The sequence below is a fragment of the Mercenaria mercenaria genome, unplaced genomic scaffold (assembly GCF_021730395.1).
Source record: "Mercenaria mercenaria strain notata unplaced genomic scaffold, MADL_Memer_1 contig_3510, whole genome shotgun sequence".
In the NCBI taxonomy this organism is placed as follows: domain Eukaryota; kingdom Metazoa; phylum Mollusca; class Bivalvia; order Venerida; family Veneridae; genus Mercenaria; species Mercenaria mercenaria.
In genome coordinates, this window is record NW_026461656.1 from 58,163 (window position 1) to 74,855 (window position 16,693).

The following is a 16,693-nucleotide window of genomic DNA, read 5'->3' on the forward strand; positions in this document are numbered from 1 at the left end:
GATCATTTGTAGTCATTTAGTGAATATTGTAACATCTTAATTGAATAATATAGCGGTTTGTTTAACTTTAACAAACTTTCTTATCACACATTAGTTATCATTTAATTTAAACTAGAAACGTAGCAAGGGTTGATGGGAATGGTGGAGGCCAGCATTTATTGATAAATGTCTAAGGTCGTAAGAAATAGGGTACCTAGAGGTACCTTGTACCCTGTGAAACGAAGCGTGCAAGAACTTACTGGAAACCTGAAACTTGGAAATACGTTATTATTATTTAATAATTATGGGGGAGAAAGAAGAGAGGAAAGCTACGAATTAATAACTTTAAAGTACAAAAAACACCCGGCAATTTTGCAGATAAATTATTTTCATTTAACATTTATTTTAGATGGGTGAGAAAACAAACCGGAAATGATTTGTAGTAAAAATAAAAAACATTACATTTAGAAAACGGACTTTTCTTATTCATTAAAACAAGAACCTGCTTGAAGTACTAATAAAATAGCGGACTGCCCTACACTGGTCATTTTGTCTATTCATCTGTTTGTTCTCCTATATCGGGACGCAGTAAGCTTCAGCTTATAGTTGTTAATCATTTTGATTATGGTCTGTATATAAATTTTAAGTAGACCATTTATACTGTTTTTCAGTGAATAGAAAATTGATGGCTACATTCTTTCAATAGATAATCGTTATATATTAAACTGAAAAAAAAACACAATGTTTCTGATCAAATATAATTAAAGAAGATTCAAATGTTAGCAGATAAATGCTTTTGAATTTAGTATTTGCACGACTAAAACCATGGATAAATTATAAAATATCATTCTATTTGAAACACTTTCCCATATCTGAACTATGATTGAAGAAACGGGCAAACACGAAGATAATAAATATTTTTTTACAATTAGATAGCATTTATTTTGGAGTTAGTACATCCTTTTATAAAAAATAAAAAGACAGTCTTGAAAGAAAAAGCAAAGATAGTATTTAGACGATTTTTCATTATCTAATGTCAGAATCATATTGACCTATGAGATAATAATAACACAGTCATTTAAACTTGTTTTCTGTAGTTGTTGCAACACGCATTCAAGAAGAATGTCGTTATTCATGTAACGTTGCGACAATATATGTTGCATCACAATGCCAAATTTGTATATACTGGACACTGCGAATTACCTGAAACAGATTGATTGTATTTATTTTTACATTTTGTAATATAAATAGCATAAAAGAGCAGACAATGGCATAATTTTATCTTTATAATGAAACACAAACTCCGCAGTGTAGATTGAACCACTAACCGTTTCAAGGCGATTCCCTGGTGTGTATATTTATTGTTTCTTTTCAGTTATATTTATTATTATCTGTATTCTTAATTGATACCTGATAAATGCTTACAACTACGTTCCTGATTCATGAGTTGAATTCTTAGAAATATAACTCAATGCTTAATAATCAAACTTTTATAAAAGTATAATATTACGGTATACTGGTGACAAATCGTATTTACCTCTGTCTTGCCGGACTTCTTCGTATGCCTTTTCATTACTCTCCGTCGTTTGTTTCTCTGTATATATTTATAAAATTATAATCATTGAGATACAAAATAACGAACAGAAGACAATCTCTTATCACATCAGACATTATTAAATACTACTGTTATCAAACTAAGAAATAAACGTATCAATATAATAAAATCTGTAGAAAGATCCTTTGAAAGCAAAGAATGCAACCAAGAATAATAATAGCAGATTCGGTCTGACTGAGTCTGTTCATGAGAGGTAATGAAATGTGCAAGACCTCTCACGATAAGTCAAACTCTGAATCAAGAATATGACGAAATAGTACATGGTTTTAAGTTAAAGGGACTGCACTCCATATTTAGGCGAAATGTATCTTTCTTTAAAATTAAAGTACACGAGTTGTTTTAAACTGTCTTTGAAAACTGCTAAATCTGTGCCTGAATCGGAATCGACCTCGGGTTGCATCGGCGATAAAAATCTTCATACGAACTTAGCCAATACATCACAAAGGATTATATTTAAGCAATATTTATTATATAAAGCTTTACAGAATAGGCAGTCTGCCTTTGGTATCATTGTACAAACGCTTTTTGAATTTTAATGGTAACATAACCGAACACAACTAATTCTCATGTTTCCATAACATTATGTTTATAATTTAATTTCAAAGCATTTTTCAGAGTTATAGCAATATTTTCCGGAGAGCGTAAGAATTTCTGTTTTCTTTGTCGTCGCACGATCTGGAGGTCGTTAATTAGAATTATGTGTGTAAGTTTAATCTGGTTCTTGATTAATTACGTTGTACTTATTTTCATATAAAATTGTTTTTCTCTCTGAATACTCAGATTTTGTTTAAATAAAGTGTAAGGTGTGAAAATGTTTAGAAACCAACGCGTTGTGCTGGAGAGCTGCAGAAACATTAATTTTTTATCATAGAAAAGCAATGGATATTTAAACATAATAAAATATTTATTCTAAAGTGACACATCTCAATGAATGTATAGTTGGAATTACATTAACTAACACGATTTGTCTACGTGAGTTAAAAATAAGAACTTAAGCACAGTTTAGAGAATAAAAATTAAAAAATACAAATTTGGAAGAAATTATACTGCAGACGAATAGGCTGAAACGTAGTGCGTTTTTTTTCTTTGTAGTCTACGTTTCAAATCGCTTTGTGCGATACCTATACGTTTGCGTGTGTATCAAAAATTACCAGTATTTAATCCATCATATGCTCGTGAAGTGATCGTCATCTCGGTGTCTTCGTTTCTGTTATTATGTTGTTTTCTACAAAAGAGAAAAGCAATAATTGGAAATTCATTTATGATTTTGATATGTCGTCAACTAAAATGTTATACACTTGACTGACTTGTTATTTTCTGAAAAAAAATATTTCGTTCTTTAAACAAACTATTATATTTTTTCTCTCAACCAACTAGTGAAACAGCACTTTCTTTCCTTGACTGATACAAGCATACATATTATACCATGTACTTTATGTATCAAATATTACCGTCGAAATCTGATGACAACGATGACCAAAACAGCAGATATAGCCAAAAGGGGAACAAGACATCCAAACACAATTGCTATGACAGGTACAGTGTTCCTATCTATGTCAGGATGATTATCTACAACATGAAATGTAAAATCATTAGTATACTCAAACGCAAAAGAAAGGATGCACTTTTTAAATATGAATATTTCTCAGTTCTAAAAGAGATATCCGTCTACAATTTGCAACATACTTTCCTCGTAGCGTAGCATTTACTATTGATCTTCCTTCAATTGTTCGATAAAGACCGGTTGAAGTCAAGATAACTAGCGATACCGGACTTTTCCACGATTCATATGCTGTCCATAGGTAATGTACATGTCTACAAAAACGTGTTGGAAAACACATTAAATTTCATATCTTTGCTGTAATAATTTGCCACGACTTAGTGAAACTCAGCGAATTGAAACATTAACAATGCTTTAACGGGGTGACAACGTTATTTACGTCTGCAGAACGTTTGGGTGCCAAAGTAATCTGATAATTCATTTGCACCAGCAATTTCAGTAGACTGGTGAAAGTTGTTGTAAGCCATAGATCCAGCCAGCAAACCTCGGGTTACAACCGCAAAAGAATGGAACAAATTCCTCGTGAAGTCATTCTGCTGTTACGTTAGGCTTAAGCATTGCCATATCAATTCTTGAATAAATAGTAGAGGTGGTCACACACAATATTTAAACAAAATAATGTTTGAGAAACAGGTAGCTTTCTATCATCTGACAAGAAAGAGATTTACAACTTCGTTTGTGACCCCTGTTGAATTTGAAAGCTAAGTATCCCCATAAGTGTCAACATTTTGACAATTATCGAAGCACATCAAATCGGCCATAAACTGCACTAAATTTTGGTACCAAACATGACATACTTTAGGACAGAATAATCTACTGCTGACAACATAATCTACTTCTGTTGACGAAAACCAGAGTGCACACTTTCTTTTGCATTTGAGTATACATTATAAAGAGCACTAGCTAGGTCGTACTCAAGTATTTTGCCAGATATTCTAATCAAGCGAGATATGTTTTAACCTGAATGTAGACTCTTATACAGTAAACACTTTAACGTACACTGAAGAGTAATAATTGTCAACACTAATATTACCTTCTACTAATTTAATCATTCGATCAAGTTTTCCAACAACATTTCTAATTACGAGTTTATAGCTTCCATAATCGGATGTTATGACATTAGAAATTGTCAAGTTTGATACGAGCTCTGTCGAAGATATTTTTATTCTTTCAGTTTGAGTAAGAGTAGTCCAGTATGAACCATTTTGTTTCTTCCAAAAAAATCCAGATGGTCCAGGTTCCGGGTAAGCTAAAGTTGCAATACTGAAGATAACTGGGGAACCTTGAGCAGCGGCTATTATAGACACAGCATCAGCTTCTGGGTGAATTCTAGGGGGACCTGATGAAATTTTATTACATATGTCAATTAGATTGTATAGCACATAAATTGCATACGCAAACTATTTGTAAAAGTTTCTTTACAGCTTCTTGTTTAAATTTCTGTATTGACGACAGATACGATTTAATGTGTGAAATTTATATTTGTAGACAAGTAAATATGTAATGTCAACGCACAGGGAAACGCAGAGCAGAACAAGTACACTATCAAATATTCTTATATGATTGTCTCTGTTAAAACACGCTTACACTAAAATCACGTCACGTTAACGTGCGGTGACGTAAATGTTTTTGTTGCGACCAAGAAAGAGCGCTACTATATTTCATCTACTGTTTTGGATTAAAAGCATATTAGAATTAAAATAACTTAAAGCAAAACCGTGTTTAAATACTTATTTATACACTCGGTCGGTTATACGTTGAGCGTAATAATTCCGCGAGGGTGCAGCATAAATAGTGTTAAAGCACTCTTTTTCTTTTTCTATAAATTATTTCTTAAATAAATACGAAAATGACATACATCTTACTAATACAGATATGATATCCATTGAAAGTAGACCATGATTGTATTCATTGCTCGCGGTGCATGTATACACTCCAGCATCAAGGCAACTGACATTTTCCCGAGTGAATGTAAGAGTTTTGGAATTGTACTCTTTGTATATAACAGCTTTCCCTTGAAAGTATAGTTTAACTGTTGACACTGGGTTGCTATCAATACCACATATAAATCGGAGAGTTTCGTTTTCATTAACGGTTACGATACGTTGTCCATCGTGTCCCTCGATGAAAAATTTTTGCACAATTGCTTTATCTGAAAAGGAAGGATGAAGTTCTCTTTTAGACTTTTTAAGTATTTTCTAGATAACTTTACGAAAAAAAAAGTTGTTATATACCTGGTTCGTAATTAAGCGCAAACAGTAAGAATAAATCCATCATGATTGTTCATAATGTACACTGTTTCATTTCAGTTGAATGGAAAGTGTAAGGTGAGTTCAGTACACAATGTTCTGATGCAAGTGTAATGTTTCAAATTCCAGAAAGGGTAAAACTCAAAAATTGATAACTGCAGATTTTATCAACATGAAAATGTTCATTACATAATTACAATTATGTATATAAAATAAGTATGAAGTTTGTTCCGCCATTCTGGTGGCAGGTACACCAACAAATATATCACCATTATTCTATATTCAGTATAGTTTCAATCATATTAATACCGATTTCTTTATGTGACTGGTTAAAAGACAAATATGAAATTATTTATGAAAGACCTGCTGATGCATTCCACATTTCTTTTAGTAAGTAAAATCTATTACATAGTATTTCCACGTTTACTATCTCCGTCACATGCCAGGTGTCATGAACAGCACGACAAATACAGACTCTGTCTTGACCACGTGCGGCAACCCATGTAAGAGTTCTGACAACAGTACTGCCGTTGATAACAGACACGCCCTCATTATAGCAGTTCCATGTAAGTGTTGCTGCTGGATTTCCTCCAGAAATAGAGCACGACAAGCGACCTGTGCTGTTTTCTATTACATTGTACATGCTTCCATTTTTGAAACCCATTATTTCAGGATGAGTGTTTGGTGGATCTAATGGAATAGTAAACATTCATAATATCTTAAACAAGACAGCCTTTTACATTAAATATGTATAAATAGGAGAGATGTAAAGACTAGATTTGACAGTCTTTTATATAGATATTATGCCGTCATGAAGTTATGACGCCTTGGTATGATGCACGTGACATTGCGATGGTAAAATGGATATAACTTGTGTAAAACCATTGAAAGTACATAAGACATATCGAAAATTTGTTTGATTCAATATAAGATATCAAAACATATTTCACACGTAGACACCATAGTTTACATTTACATATTTGAGTATAGTGGTGAAATGTATTTCAATCTTACACTAAAACAAAGAAATAGCCTCAGAGTCTATATATTTTCTATAGTACTCATATCCTTACGGAAACCAGTTCGCGCTACAGTGTATACAATAATTTTCTGCCTATCCTGTTATTCATTGAGACCTGACATTTTTTTAAGTAATTTTCCGTATAATCTTGTATTGGTTTTTCTGTCATCCAAAACTTGTTCATATTCTGTTAGCGATGTGTAAACCTTGTTACTCTTATAATCATAAAAATTCTTCATCAAACCATTTCTGATTAATCTTACTGGTCTGATTGCTCCTTGAACTATTGATATTTTCCTGAAACAAAGTTCCGTAACCGCTAGTAACAATGACAAATTAAACGTTCTGAATATAATATTTTGCTGAAACATTTACCCATTTATAAATTTTATTTTTATCACCTGAATCCTTTTTTTCCCTGAAAGGTTTAGTAATTGGTTATGGTCTTAAAAGAAAAGTGTAATAGTACACAAATGGCTGGAGCGTTTCGAATGGGATTGTTTTCTGAATAAAATAGGTAAATTTTTATATTCAATTGGTCATTTCTGATGTTTATAGAACTTAAGATTACCAAGGCCAAGGACAAGTAGCTGTTGTGTAAAATTGAATGTTTAAATCTAATTTCCCTAGCTCAGTGTATACGGTCGGATCTAAAATTTTACCTGAAACATCGAGAAACAGACAATTTAATAGAAACGGTCACCCATTCATATAGTTTTTACTCACATACGATTATGCGAAAAACGAAAGCAGTTATAGGTCATGTTACACTTCTTACTACCACTATTTTTGTCTGATCACATGTTTCAAAAATAATGCGTTTAAGGCCTCAAAAGGGGGTAATATAGGCCATTTTTGTTCTGAAACCGAAACTTTATTTGTCTTCGCATAAACAGCAACTTGGTGGGCAGACTGAAAATGTCACGTGATTAATTGCTAACTACATTCTCTGTGTATGTAAAACATTCGCTCTACTCTCCCCTGGCATTCGTCAAAATTGTATTTCGATGTTCTTTTTTTCGCAATGTTCGCAATGGTATCAACGCAAATTTGTTTAAAGTCATGTCTAAAATTTTAAAGCATTATGTCTGCATGTCTGTCAGTTATAAAATCGTATCAGATATATACCATATGAGATTATCGTGCATATATACAGAACGACAATGTTCTCATACAAAAAGAAATTTAGATTTCTGTTTTCCCTTGCTGATTGAACAGTAAATTGAACAACATCATTTCTGTTCGATAATAGACTTGTAGAAGCCAATGTTTCATGTTAGTTTTTTGTCAAATTCCATTGTTTGGGTTTTACATGAGACAATATTCAAAAATAAACGTTATATTTGTCGCTCTGATGTCACTCTAACGTAATCGACTTCAACGTTAAAATAATCTCCACAAATTATACACCTTTTCAAAGACATGTTTAAATGAAAATATGATGAGAAACAAGAAAATCGATACTTGTTGACTGAACAGAACGATTTACGAAAACAGTCTGACGGACGTGAAATCATGGTTTATAAAAAATGGACGTCAGTGGTCGTGTTTGAAGGTTTGCAGAGAAAACGTTACAGAAATATAAAAAAGTAACATATGTACTAAATGAGGAATATGCTGAATTTTACATTAAACAAAATTTCGAAACGGAACCAAACAACTGCAAAAATTAGGCGCATGCCACCTTAATTCCACCTTAACTGCTTTAGTTTCATATGTATTGCTGGTGAACAATACAAACTGAAAATAACCAATCAGATAATGATTATTTGCTATTGCGCCAGTAAATATCAATTGCTTGTTTATTTTGACATCCTTTTTTGAGAGCTTTCGATAACATTAACAATTACTACATATTTTAAACACAGTATAAACGTGTACTACCTCTAAAACACTGAAATATATTTCATGACAATTAATTATGAATTCCATTCTACATCTTCATACACAATACACAAAGAATATATATGTTTAGTGAAGTTAAATACATTTGATGAGGATTTCTTCTTTTGAAATAAATCTAAAGATAAGTCCACATTCTGTTTCATTTCAAGATTGGCCGTAGTCGTAGATCATAGATACTGTACCAAGCGGACCGCCAAATGGGCGATTTCAGTTTGCATATTAACAGTGACATAAGCAATATTACTAACTTCAGGTACTCCCTTGTAGCAATGGGCCTGGAACAACATGTTGATTTCAGTACTCGTACAGGAGGACATAACCTGGACCTAATTATAACTGATTTACTTAAAGACGTTCATGTAGGGGAATATGAACCTGGACAATTGTTATCTGATCACTGTGTTGTTAATGTTAAACTCTTAGATGTTAACAAAGAGCCTATTAATAGCAGGTGCGTACAATTTAGAGAGCTGAATTTTCAAACCTGAATGCAATAAACGTGGATACACAGTATATCAACAAGTGTGTGAATGAATTTGAATCAGTTATAGAGGATTCCGGAATAAGCATGCACCTGTAAGAGAAAACTACAATTCACAGAACATCCAAATCATGGCTAAAGAAACATATGCAACATCTAAAACAACAAATTAGAAAGTGTGACCGTACATGAAGGTGTAACGGTAAAACAAATCAGTTTGAGTCGTATAAAGCATTAAGGAACGTATACGATTTTGAAACCAAGCGTCAAAAAGAACTGTTTGAAGAACGCTATAGGTGATTCCAAGACTTTGTATTGATTAGTATCTTAACTTACTGGTACCAAATCTAAAAATCCACTTCCTCAAAAAGAGTCGAGTAATTCATTTGACGAAAAATTTGCTGACCTTTTCATGGCAAAAAGCTCAAATATGCGCCAATCCCCAAGTGAGTACCAAATTTTTGAACCTCAAATAAGGGAAGTACAAAATTTAGACAAATTTACTGAATTGACTCAAGATGAAGTGAAATGTGAATTGAATACTACGTCTTCAGAGCTAAATATTTCGCCAACACGTATTCTGAAGTCACATGTAGATGAACTTCTCCCTAGTATCCCTAAATTGGTGAATCTCTCATTACAACAAGGTGTTTTCCTATGAAATACATTCTCATCCATCAGATGTTCGTCAAAATCCCGAGTCGAACTTTTCATCCGGCATGTGTACGAATATTTACTAGTCTACTTTATATTAACGACGATAGAAAACAAGTGTGCACTCGGCAAATAGCAAGTCTATTATTTTCAGGTGTATACTGAACACTGATCCCAATGTTCGTAATTTTCAGATAAAGAACTCGTTATCCTTGGTTTCGTAGACAGTCTTAGTACTGGACCGCTGCTTCCGTCAACACCGCAGTAATCACTAATGTAAAGTCAGTGCCCATTTCTATGCCGGAATTTCAATACACATTAATTTATTATCAGTTTAAATCTATGAAAGTGTGAAAAAATATCATTGTTTAACGAAGAACCAAGATACAGAAAAGTTACTTTTGAAATATTGCTGATTTTAATCATCGGGTTTTTGCGTGAGAAGTTCAACTGATTGCATTTTGTAAAATGTTTCGTAGTTATCTACAATTGTATACAAATTGTATCACCTCCTAACATATTTGGCTGTACATTTTTTCTGCGATTTATTCTCACTGTGTTTTTAAAAACATGCTGCATAAATTCTCATATTGTATAAAAAGTCGATAGATTAAAATATGTTAGTTTACGACGCATGAAACATCTAATAAGGAATAACTATAGACATCGAACTTGTCCCGGACCAGTATGCGGAAATACTGTGGCCCAATGTTTCAAGATTGTCTAAAAATATGTCCATATATCGTGATAAAGCAAATATTTTGATTGTTTTTACAGTCACGTGTGTGTGAGAATGTTACGTTAAGTTATTTCGGTAGTTACCGCAGGAAGTGCCGAAAATTCCATTTCCACCAAATTTTCCGTAAGATAAGCAGCGCGTAAGTACATAAATTCCACTATAATAAATTAAACCTTTCTTATACTTGCACAATCCTTGAAAAGAATTTTGGATCGTTGCCAAATCTTGTTCACAGTCTGAGACTTGTCTTACAATTTTAGGCAGTTTGGTACACCATACGTAGAAAAAATCATTGTCCGCGCGTCGCATTACTTTTATGTATGCTGAAAATAGCAATATGTACAGATTTATTTTCGTTTTAATACACGAGGTGGTCAGATTTGAAAACGGATTTTGTACTAAGTTTAGTTCTATTCATTAAGACAATTTCCTTTGCACTAATTGAAACTTTGAACTAACTTTTGCCATTCATGAATTTTTAATAAAGTATTTTGAAAGGATTTATAAATCTAACCAAAAATTTGGTAAAATATTTTCTTTGTTTATTTCGAAATTTTAGTTTTACTTTTTATACAGCTACTTTTAATTCAAGTCTTGAAAACTGAGCTGTTTTTGTACTCTGGAACAGCTGCATTTGAAAGCTTTTGTTCACTATATTTTCACACCTCAAATGAAGGTCACTCTAAATTCAATATGGCGGAAGTACCTTAAGAAACTGTATTTCAGAGATTTCATGGTATTGTTTTAACTGTTTTACTATTATGCGATAACAGGTGGTAGGTTTTAATTTTGTAAAAGTATTTGCATTTCAACATTTATATTTTCAAGGCTTTTTGAATTGAATGTACTTGCTGGAACAGGGCTCTATGGGATGGGTATAGTGTGTAGTATTTCTTTTTTGCAAATAATAAGTGATGGCACCATTAACCAGGGGATTTAAAATCTCTATATACAGTCCGTCAGGGCGTACCATGTAAGGCTTTAATCACTGGTATTCGGCAATAGGGGTAGACTGGTCTCAGGGTGTAATTATTGATGCTAGTTTTATGAATAAATCTAGCGGTTGAGATTTTAGATTTTAGACCCGACCGTATACACGCAGCTAGAGAAATCTATTGAAGCATTCAATTTTACACAACATTACTCATGCAGGAATCTTTAGAGGAAGTTATATATAATATATTACAGTTTTCATATCGTTTGAATAGATATAAAATTACATATGGCTCTTTTAAACTGAGTTATGCCCCGAAAAATGAAATACAGAGAAAACGCATATTAAAAAAGTAAGCATATTAGTAGCACTGTACCTTTTCTATATATTCTCTGTGTGAGAAGTCTGATGTAATAAAAAAGAAACCTTAATACTTTTCGAGTTAGACTCCGTATATACAAACTTTGAGTAAAACAAAGGGCGACTACTGAGTTATAGAGAAATCCTCTGAGCAAAAGCGTAACAGACAGACATACCTAAGCAAAAAGGGAAGGAAACCATTTCCATATCCCTTTCGACTTTCGGCGGGATGGATAAAACATGGTTTTATGTTAACAGATCATTTCATATTTTATTGTTTCGTTTTCAAATGCAAAACTGTTCTGATGCTACGTTATTAAACTTTGATTATTTTACATTAGTAATAATATTCTTCGATTACAAATGATGAGATTATATTGAAATACCGATTTTCATAAAGAAACTGTAAACATGTTAAACCATCCATAAAATTGTAGTACTTCCACTCGTTTTTTAATACATATGTATGTTGTTTTTTTGTTGTTTTTTTAAACATCGCTTTTGAAATTCTATTTTGCGTTGAAATTGCAAATTTAAACAAAAACTAAATCTAGGTCTTCATTTAATTTTCTGAGCGAAAAAGACATACTACAGTTTGTAAACTTTTGTTTAAAATTTAATAAATCTAATAACGAAACAAAGTATAAGAAATGCGAATAAAAGTTCACAGGAAAAAGAATCTTCAGGAAAAGATGGTAAAAAAGATGACCGACGCATTTTTGTGAGAAATTTTCAAGGTATCGGATATAGTAGCATCGGTTGAAAGTTAATCCCCAGTAATAACTTGACTCTTCTGCACGTAACAAAATACCAATACTAGTAATAGAATAAACGAAAACAAAATGTGTACGTGTGAGATTACATTTCATTTCATGACCAGATAATACCTAATAAACCGAAATTATCTTTTTAAAAATTTTGAATTCAATATTACCATTTTTTAAAATTCCTCTGATTGTAAAGTGATCTTATATATATATATATATATATATATATATATATATATATATATATATATATATATATATATATATATATATTGCCTCATATATGAAAGAGACAAAAACGGTTTTAAATTGTAATATTGTAAAGTAGTACTTACATGATACGTTCAGTAAAATAGCGTCTGAACTAACAACGTAACCTTTTATATTTGTCGATGCACAGTATACCTTCCAACCATTTAGAGATCTGTTTGTAGTTAAATCTAACTCACTCTTAGTGGAAGTCAGTCCATTGATATCCTTTTTGTGTGATACTTGTATACCTTCAGATATATTCATTTTCTCCTCAGCTACGCCATGTTCCAGCCACCAGGTGACATTTGATGCAGGACGACTGTATGACGAAATGCACGTGAATGTGAATGTAGTATTCTCTTTAACATGTAAAATGTCACCACGGGGCACATCTATTGTCACTGACTCAGTAGGGACTAAAAAGAGCACATGAATCTGACTTATTAAATTTGGTTTTGAAGCAATAAATTTTGTTTGAAGGGGATGAATTACGCTTGCACTTTTGAAAGTATAAATTTGCAATGGTTTGAACTTAAATGATTTTATTTATACGGTGTTCCGTTTGGACAATCGTGACTTTTTATTTAGTACTAAACCGCGATGCACGATGGTACGATGACGAAAACGCGATGGCACGATGATGAAATCGCGATGATGCGATGGTACGACGGTGAAATGTCGATGTAATATCGCGTTTTCATCATCGTTACATCGCGTTTTTACCATCGTGCCATCGCGTTTAAATCATACCATCGCGTTTTCACCATCGTTTCATCGCGTTTTCACTATCGTGCCATCGCGTTATCATCATCGTACCATCGTGGTTTCATCATCGTACAATCGCCTTTACACAATCATACTATCATGTTTTCACCATCGTACCATCGCGTTTTCACCATCGTGCCATCGCGTTATCATCATCGTACCATTGTGGTTTTACCATCGTATCATCGCGTTTTCACTATCGTACCATCGCCTTCCGGTTAGAAATTTGTAGTCCCGTACACTTGTATTTTTATCAACAATAGATGGATATATCTCAATGTATTTTGTGAGAAGAAATTTACGATTTAGATTCTGCTGTTTTGCAAAATGTTTTTCAAAATGTTCAGTGCACAGTTCATTAAAGCTGTAAATTCTCCAAGGCCACGTTCTTTGCATTTTATGTATGCATGACAGTAAATAATAAGCTGGATGTAATAGTCACATGGGATAAATCAAACTCGCCTTATTCTAGTTAGGATTTAGAAGGTACATTGTGTAATGTGAAAATGAGATTGTATCAAGCCTCTATTTTACTGCCACACATACTGTACTACTGCGCATGGCCACCGGAAAGCCATGGTACGATGGTGAAAATGCGATGGTACGATGATAAAAACGCGATGACACGATAGTGAAAACGCGATGGTACGACGATGAAAACGCGATGGCACGATGATACGATGGTGGAAACGCGATGGTATGATGATGAAAACGCGATATTACATCTACATTTCACCATCGTACCATCGCGATTTCGTCATCGTACCATCGCGTTTTCACTATCGTACCATCGTTGCTTCGTCATCGTTACATCGCGTTTTCACTATCGTACCATCGTTGCTTCATCATCGTGCCATCGCGCCATCGCGTTTTCGTCATCGTACCATCGTGCATCGCGGTTTAGTATTAAATAAAAAGTCACGATTGTCCAAACGGAACACCGTACATTTACGTTTATAAACCTTTACATTTTCTACAAGGTATGTCATATTTCTCTGACCAGTTAAAACCACGCTATATATATTATAAAATTTATAACCTAAAATTGTACAAGATAGTGAAGGGAGTAATGTGTCTTACCAATTGTCAGTGTTTACGGTGGTTTATAGCTAGTGCCTTCTGACACTTACCTACTTGAAAGTAAATTCTGTTTGAAAATGTTCGTATTATATGGCCTTTTACATGCTTACGTCCCAGCACACATAATGACATGAAATTATTCGTCGACAAATCTTTAAGGTATTTCCGCAAATTGAAATTAGAAATCCATGTGAAAAATCAGAACCCTCGAAACAGCTTTCGAAATGCAAGGACACAAAAAATATATGATAAAAATTGAAAAGATATATCTGTAGGTAAACTTGCGAGCATGAAAGCTACGCTGAACCCTATCTCCACAGTGCTTTGGAAGAAAATGAGTGAACATTTTTGGTGCAAAATTTCGGTATCGTATGCAACCTAAATTGTTATAAAATGTTTATTTTCAAATCAAAGAAATGCCAAAATAGTGCATACGAGCGTTACTTTTTCAAGAAAATGTCGTTAAACATTCTAATGCGCAAAACACGTGCACAGTTTTTCTAAAATATTTCGCCGCCATGTTTATTTCAAGGAATAAAATATATGATTGTTCTTTTACCTGAGATTCCTTACTGAAATATGTATGTCTCCTTATTCATGGTTAGAGATATCCATTTAGTGTAGTTTTTCACTGTCCGATCTCCTTAATCTGTTACCGATCCTTCACATTTAAAGAATAAACGCAATGTGTAATGATAGTTTTTCGCTTTACACACCTCCCTTGGACAAGAAAGCCGTTTCACTTAAAATTTGTAAGCATCCGCTGACAAAATATTACTGAAAGTTCGAAACTTTTTCTAAAATAAAGTTGAATTTCAATCATTTTCAAAAACTGGAAATATTACACATTGTGTTGAATTTATAAATAAAACAAAAATCCCCAAAATAAACCATTTTAGATATTTTCCGGGAACTATACGTTTCAGCCGAACAACGCATTTCAAGATGACACAAAACTGATTTCTCTTCGTAAACAATGTCAAAGTTCACCTGAGGAACATTGCTGAAAAAGTAAAAGTGCTTAATTGTTTCAGTTTTACGTCCTGTAGAAAACAATCAACTTTCAACTTTAAATGCATAGATGTTCTATAATTATTCCAATACACTGGCACCAGATCAGAAAGAAAATGCCTCCGTACGTGTTATACCCTACCCCTAGGTATTCTATAAGAACCATGGTCGTGAACGGGAAAATATACTAACCCGTTTCAATCGCACATTTCATACCATAAACACGCAGTGTGGTAAATGTGTACAATGGATATCAAACAAGTAGTAATTTATCTTCCATTGTGTACCGGTCACGTTTTTTCAATACAGCTTATCTTAGAAAAACAACGCGTAGTTTATAGTAATTTCAACGTTACACAAAAAACTTGCTTGAACTTCCCTGGTGAAGTTCCGTTCTAGATTACAAAACCATTCTGATTGGCTGTTGTGAAAATGTATGTCAATCGTCATTTTACTACACGTGTTCGCTAAAATGTGAAAATGCAGCAAAATGTGCAAAATGAATAAAATATACAGAACAGATGCAGACCAATGTACGATTTCAAATTAAAGATCATATACAAGATGAATTTCATTCATCATTTCGAGTTTTAGTGTAAAATTGTGATTTTTTTAAAATCTGTTTTTGTTTGTTTACGTTTCGCCAAACATGTGCGCACTGCCGTGACCTCTAGACCGGATGTTCATTAGGGAAGTTCAAGCAAGTTTTTTCTGTAACGTTGACGAAAGCATAAAATATGTTGATAATCTCAGCAATGTGGAATATTGAGACAATGTGACTGGTACACGATGGAAGATAAATTATCGCTTGTTAAATATACTAGGTACCCATTCACCGAACTGCGCGTTTAAGTTGAGAAATGTACGATTGAAACGGGTTAGTGCACTTTCCCGTTCATGACCATGGTTCTTATAGAATACCTAGGGGTAGGGTATAACACGTACGGAGGCATTTTCTTTCTGATCTGGTGCCAGTGTTCCAATATAAAAAAAAACCGTCCGATCTTTTCCGTGAGAAATAAAACGAAGCAAATTTAACTATTTGTTTACACTTCAACCATATGAAATTAAAGGCATGTGTTATCACGAGACTCCCGTGCATTTTGAACCTCGTGGTGAATAAACTGAATTGACTTTAAATTATGGTGTCTCAGTTGAGCCAGTTATTTGTTATTTCAGAGAACATACATTAAAGAAGTGTTTATGAAATTATGCATGTGTACGAATATTTACTAGTCTACTTTATATTAACGACGATAGAAAACAAGTGTGCACTCGGCAAATAGCAAGTCTATCATTTTCAAGTGTATACTGAACACT

At 33.2% G+C, this 16,693-nt stretch overlaps 1 protein-coding gene across 1 annotated transcript; it reads right to left on the reverse strand.

Annotated features, from left to right (window-relative positions):
- Positions 1-896: 896 nt before the first annotated feature.
- Positions 897-12,933, reverse strand: LOC123527667 (muscle M-line assembly protein unc-89-like; the record flags this gene model as incomplete). The annotated part of the gene is made up of 8 exons (XM_053534239.1): positions 897-1,182; positions 1,517-1,573; positions 2,746-2,819; positions 3,046-3,163; positions 4,189-4,494; positions 5,014-5,307; positions 5,813-6,094; positions 12,601-12,933. Coding segments are annotated over 8 exons (1,505 nt in total), but the record flags the coding sequence as incomplete, so codon positions are not given.
- Positions 12,934-16,693: the final 3,760 nt, after the last annotated feature.